The sequence below is a fragment of the Bombus vancouverensis genome, chromosome 3, assembly GCF_051014615.1.
Source record: "Bombus vancouverensis nearcticus chromosome 3, iyBomVanc1_principal, whole genome shotgun sequence".
In the NCBI taxonomy this organism is placed as follows: Eukaryota; Metazoa; Arthropoda; class Insecta; order Hymenoptera; family Apidae; genus Bombus; species Bombus vancouverensis.
Window position 1 is genome coordinate 12886413 of NC_134913.1, and position 6719 is coordinate 12893131.

Sequence of the window (6719 nt, forward strand, 5' to 3'; positions counted from 1 at the left end):
CGAAAGACGGTGCAATGTACGATACGCGACGACTATCAACTAGAAACCAAAGACTATACAAGAGTATACAATAGTGTACACAGTGTATATCGTACAACTGTCCACAATAGTTAACGAGTAGATATCATATTACAGGAAGATTATTAAAAAGACGGTGCAATGTACGATACGCGACGACTATCAACTAGAAATCAAAGACTATACAACGATCTACAAAGTGTATATTGTACAACTGTCCACAATAGTCGGCGTGTAAATATCATATTACAAGAAGATTATTAGAAAGACGGTGTAATGTACGATACGCGACGACTATCAATTAAAAACCAAAGACTATACAAAAGCATACAACGATCTACAAAGTGTATATCGTACAACTGTCCACAATACTCAGCGTGTAGATTTCATACTACAAAGGAATTCTCCGAAATGTTGTCGATAACCAAAGAAGAGCAAGCGAAAGCAATACGCTAAATTTTACAAGCAATGTTAAAAATAAAAATGATTTTTCTGCTTGAACGAGTAGACTCGAGGATGTTTAGAACGTAAGAGTAGAAAATAAGAAAAATCTCTGTGCTCATGGAAATAAGATCGCAATAGGTGAAAACCGACAAGCAACTGTTACTATTGTTATTATTGTTATTATATAATTTTCTTTTGTTCGTCACCATAGATAATTGTTCCTGGAGGAATTTGAGCGTTTACGTCATCGCTGTACGTAAGTATACCGATACAAAAAGCCATAGATATTCGTCTCTACTAATTTTTAACGTTATTTCAGATATCTTTCAGATAGTAGGATTTATTCTATGTATTTTAAATATGTTGTACATTATTCGTTGAATATTCAACACAGGTGTAATTGCTCTCGGAGGAATTTGAACGCTTGAAACGTCGCGACGACTCATCGACGCGCGTAAATACGCTCGATCCTCTTCGTTTTCGCTTCTTTTACGATTATTTTCTATTTGCAGCGACAAACAAGATTCACATATTACGCGTGCTTATTGTATTTCCTTCATCAAGAAGACATCTGTCGTCCGATCGATGCAAAGAAGCGAAGCAGCGAGACTTTCTATCCTCCGAATTGTAAATGGTACAAAGGGCGGAAAATTGGAAATTCGAAGTAAATTATCACCATGGAATCCACTCTGCCAGTTTTAGATCGGCGTTCGAAATTCTTTACGAATAATAAAAGATGTTTCCTCGTTGTCATTTGTACGCTTCGATGCGATTTTAAATGCATTTCTCGACTTTTTAATCGTTTTGAAATGCAACGAATTATGCTTTGTAAAACACAATAAAATAAGGAAAATTACTTATAATTTATCGTAATACAAAGTACGGCGCCTCGCCATGAACAAGTCGTCGATTAAAAGAAAATTACCGAACCTTCTCCATCAGCCCAGATAATTTTGTATACGATAAACCTATGTCGAACACGTTCCTCGCAAATTCCACATATTCTCCGTGTATATTTGCATATTTTATAAACATCCGCGGTCTAATCACCAGTGTCCCCATAGCGGAGCCAATAGAACGCAAAGGGCCGATAAGAGTCACCGTATTACGTTGCTCTCTCGCGATCTTCGCTCGCAAACAATTTGCCAATTTTTCTGCGTTTATGGCAAAGTCCGAGGGCACAGAAACGCGCATTCCGCGTTCAAAAATATAAAGAATATTCAAAGTGCAATATACATTACAACACTACTTCTATTGCTCGCGTATTGCACATTGCACGACCGCGAGTTCGTCCAAATCCAAAAGGAAATATGCAACTAAGAACTGGAACTAAACTACCGGAATATGCAACTAAGAAGATAAGTATCGCGCAATAATTAAAAAATATACCACGATGTTTAACAAACGAGACGAATTTCTATTCGGATTTCGTTTAAAAATATAGTAAACGCGCTCGTATAGAAATAGAATAATATAAACGTGGAAATAAAAATCCACGAAATCCGCAGTTCAGTTGCAAGTTTCTGCGACTTTTGCTCTTTAAACTCTCGCCGCGGATCACGCAGCACCGAGCGAAATTTCAATCAACAGGTACGCTCGCTCCTCGCGTGCCTGTTATCTAAATCAACAGGTTACCTCTTCCGTCGTCCTTTGGCAAGCGTTTAGCTGCCGTGTTATACGGCGGACCGATAAAGGGCTCGGACACAGGAAAGAAGAGAAGGAAAAAGGCGAGCACGACGAGCGCGGCTCGTGGTGGTGGGTTTCTGCGGGGTAAAACGGTGCCGGCGAAGACAAGGAGAGGGTAGATGCAGAAGGAGCCAGAACGGGCCACCAGGTGCACCTACAGAATGGACATAAAACGAAGTGGGAACCATATGTTGATGCGGTGAAGGACGCCACGGCACGCGCCACACTCAAACTCCAGCTTTTACGTCGCGAGCATCGCTCACTCCTCTCGATTGTTGACACCGCTGCTGTTGCTCGATGAAACGACGAAACGATCCCGGTGCTTCGCGTACTTGGCGTGTTTTTAGAATCGCTGCAAGTACAGGAAAATACGAGGGCCGATGGTCGACGATCGACGCTGACTTTTCGATCGACAACCACGCGTTATTTTAAACGATGACTTTAACGTTTGCTGCCATACGACGGAACATTGCCGAAGGTGGATGACCGAAAAGACATTCGTCGAAGCTTGGTATTTCGTTACGAGTGAAACGGAAGTTAAACTGTGTTTCAGTTTAGTCGAATCTCGATGGGTAATTGTAACGAACGTTGTTGATTCGACACGATCGAATCTCGTAACATGTGAAACCGGCGCACTATCCAGACTGTACTGTGATCGCGGTGCAAATATATCGCCAACGTGGAAACCTTGTCGATTAGTATTTTCACGAAGCAAAGTAAAAGTGTTTTCATAAGGTGGAAAGTAACTGGAAGAAGAAGATCGGTCATCGATCGTCATAAGGATTCTACAGAGACTAGGAATTCTTCAGATTCGCCGCTGTTGAGAGGAAAGCGCCGCATGGAAATTCGACCCGATGGAACAGCAAAGAATTTCATCGAGATCGTCTTTCGAATTGTCGAGATTTCGCGTTTGTGTTGAGAATTAATCTATTTTAATGAGATATCGTTGGAAAGTAGCCAAGTGAGGAAAAGGATGGCTCTACTGTCGAACCACCACGAATATCCAGTTTCTACTGAGATCGTAACAACTACGTACCCGACGACGACCAGGACTTACGACACTTTGTATCCGTCGCCGTACAATTCCCCGAATTACGACTCTATCAAGGTCGCGTATAGTGAGAATTACGCGCACAAAGGTGAGATCACCCCGCAAAAAGGAGCAGAGACGATCAGTTATGGGAAAGAGGTAGTTGCGAAATATTCCAGAACGCCGGATTCGTACGAAAGAAGCTCGTTTAGCGTTCTGACACCTGTAACGCCTCAAAGGTAAGTTGATATTTTCGCTTCGAGTCCTGCGAATATTTCTCGCCGACTCGTCTTTACGATACATCTCCGCTAGTTGCGAATCAACGCTTTCGTGTATCTGTCGCTTGTGCGAAATCGCGTATTATCGTAGCTTTGTACAAACCAAATAGCGGTATACGTTTATGTAAAACGAAAGTTGTATATAATTGTTTGAATGGAATTCAGTCGAAGTTGAAGTTTCCTACAGTGGTTTTTATTTCGACAGATATCGAGGGAAAATTCATTCGAACAGGTTTGGTAAGTAAGTGATTTTCCTCGTCGTGTAGCTGCCTAGTTTCGGCATGTGTTCTATCGATAGTCCAACAACGACTTTATCGTAATCGAACAGCATGACACGAACGTTTAATACGGTTGTTCTATCGCACTTAATTTGTAAAATATAATCAATGTGTATAATCATGATTATATATAATTATGAACGTTAGACAAGTGTGGAGATCATCGCGAACGATCTGCTTTTGCTTGGTTCGAGCGTGAAATGATGTTAAGATAATAATTGCCAGTTTTGAAATCGTAACACTAACGTTGTTAGCGCAACGACTATCGAAATGACTAAATCGTAAAAACGATCTCGATGGTCTGTTACAACGCATGTGTATTTTACACGATATCAATACAGCTGGAGAACAAACGATACGAGGTAAATAATCGAAATAGTTATAGTAGTAACGTATATGAGAAGGATGTACAGCAGCATTTTTCTTGCGAATGCGACTCGTTACGTGTTAATCGCGTGGCTTGAATGATCACATTATAATCGATATAATTTTGATAGGTACGAGCCGCAGCACGCGATAAATCACACCGCCTCTCCGGGAACGATGCTGCACGAGGACAGTTCCGTGGAGTATCATCCGCCAGCCTATTGCTACGAAACTCCGCCTCAAGAACAAAAATTTCAGAGCCTCGAGGCCGGCAAGCCGATGCAGATGATGGTCGAGCAAAGAAGCAATTGTTGGGAACCTGTTACATCGGCGCAGGTAAATCTCAATGGATCGTAGTTTTTAATTGAGAAGATCTCGCGACTTTGTTTCTGAAAGAAAATGACATAAACTTGAGTTGAACTGACGTGGCTATTAAGGGGGTGTTCTGAATTAGAATGTTCTAAAACAGCGTCTTTTTGTGATTTTTTTTAGAAGGGAAGCAGAGAAATGAAGTTATTGAATTTTGAGGTATGGTTTTATATATGTTTAACGAATGCAAACAAATTTTTTTTAAAGTAAAAAAAGAAATTGTAACGGATTTCTGAGCCTATTTCATGGACTGCAGTTTTCAATCGGCGTGAAAAATTCACCTCGTAATTGTTGACCGAAAGAAAAAACTAAAAAAGGATTAAATTATTATATATTTTTCTTCTCGATGAACTAAAAAAAGGGCAGAAAATAGTGTGAAATTAAAAGTTTTGACGGGTTTAAAGAAAACATGTGTTTTATAAAAAGAAAAAATAAACGTTAAGGTGCTGTATCAATTATTTAAAAATACTTTTTGACGAACTTTTTTAGTTCATCGAGAAGAAAAATATATAATAATTTAATCCTTTTTTGATTTTTTCTTTCGGACAAGAATTACGAGGTGGATCCTTCCAACCGATTGAAAACTGCAGCCCATGAAATAGGCTCAGAAATCTGTTACAATTTTTTATTTTACTTTAAAAAAAATTTGCTTGCATTCGTTAAACATATATAAAACCATACCTCAAAATTCAATAACTTCATTTCTCTGCTTCCCTTCTAAAAAAAATCTCAAGAAGACGCTGTTTTAGAACATTCTAATTCGGGACACCCCATTAAGACGAAACACTGCGTACGCGGGAGAATGAAAACGCGTTTTATGAATGAAATTTATGAATAAATAAAATAGGTGAAAATACGTATGTGCAAAAATTCCAAGATGTTTAGTAGAGAAAAATATTTATATTAGGTGAAGAGAGGCCTAAGAAGAAATAACAGACCCACAACGTTTTTTCTTTTATTTTGTCGAATTACGTACGATCCATTTTCTCCTGTCGAGATAGACACCGTGACATTTCATAGACTTGGTTTCACGTTTGTACGAAGGTGCACTGTTTTAAAAAACACGTTTTGCGAAAGAAAAACACTTTCCGGACAACCTAATATATACATACCCATTTTGTTCTATTATTACAAATAGTGCACAAATGTGGTGCATCTATCGTTTGCTTACAAAACGAAAGAAACTTTGGGAACAGCCTAATACATTTTTAAAATATCAAATATCTTGGAATTTCTATTGGGTTGGCAACTAAGTCATTAAGTGATAATGACAAAATCCGCAATCACTTAATTGCCAATCCAACATGTGCGTTATCGGATTAGCTTCAAATTTGATGAACAACGTGGTCTCTCGTTAGAGTGGGAATCAAATTTCCAAATTTTCTTGGCAAGCGGTTTGCACGATCGCGGCTCCAAATTTTTCTATCAGATGTTAATTTCGATTCGCGTGACAGGAGCCTACGTTCGGACAAGCGAATTCAACCGGGTATTTATCAAAATTTACATGGCAGATTCGCGAAATCTCGTTTCAAACGCACGGTGCTCGTAACACGTAAACGACGTAACTAATCTGAACGAAGCTTCGTCTCGATACATCGACCTGTCGGATCGACGCGAGAGGCGAATAAAGGTTAACGAATGAACTGTCACGAATGAACGATTTACATTGACGCAAGATGTGTAAATTGGTTTTGTAGAAACAAGTGTCGCCTACCAGCAGCCCTCGCAGAGGAAGACGACGCTCCAGGGACATTCCGCCATCGCCTAGCGTGTTGAAGCGCCGGCGTTTGGCCGCGAATGCGCGCGAAAGACGTCGAATGAACGGTTTGAACGATGCTTTTGATAAATTACGCGAAGTTGTACCGAGCCTTGGGGCGGATCACAAGCTCAGTAAATTCGAGACGTTGCAAATGGCGCAGACCTACATCGCCGCGCTCTGTGACCTCCTTCAGAGACACGATGGCAAGTGGCAGTGAAAAAGGAACAACTGCGAAAGGCCAACGTTCCAGTATCTACGTTCTACGTATGTAAACTATCGCTTACAAGTATTTAGAAATGTATTTTTCACGCGTATGAAAATATTTTCGAGCCTGGCGATTCCAATGTTGCGTTAACTTGGTGTTAACTAATTGGCAAGGAAATTGCAAATAAAACTGTAATCGTATCGAGTAATAATCGTTATAACTTTGTAAACTGTACAAGTAATCTTTCTGACAATGTGTTTAGATTTTTAAGTCTGCAGGGCAATAT

At 39.8% G+C, this 6719-nt stretch overlaps 1 protein-coding gene across 1 annotated transcript; it reads left to right on the forward strand.

Moving 5' to 3' along the window:
• Positions 1–3121: 3121 nt before the first annotated feature.
• Positions 3122–6445, forward strand: LOC117154127 (uncharacterized). Its single transcript, XM_033328823.2, has 3 exons — positions 3122–3417; positions 4232–4436; positions 6167–6445. Exons 1-3 carry the CDS (start codon positions 3122–3124, stop codon positions 6443–6445), a joined length of 780 nt encoding a protein of 259 aa, XP_033184714.1.
• The last annotated feature ends 274 nt before the right edge of the window (positions 6446–6719 follow it).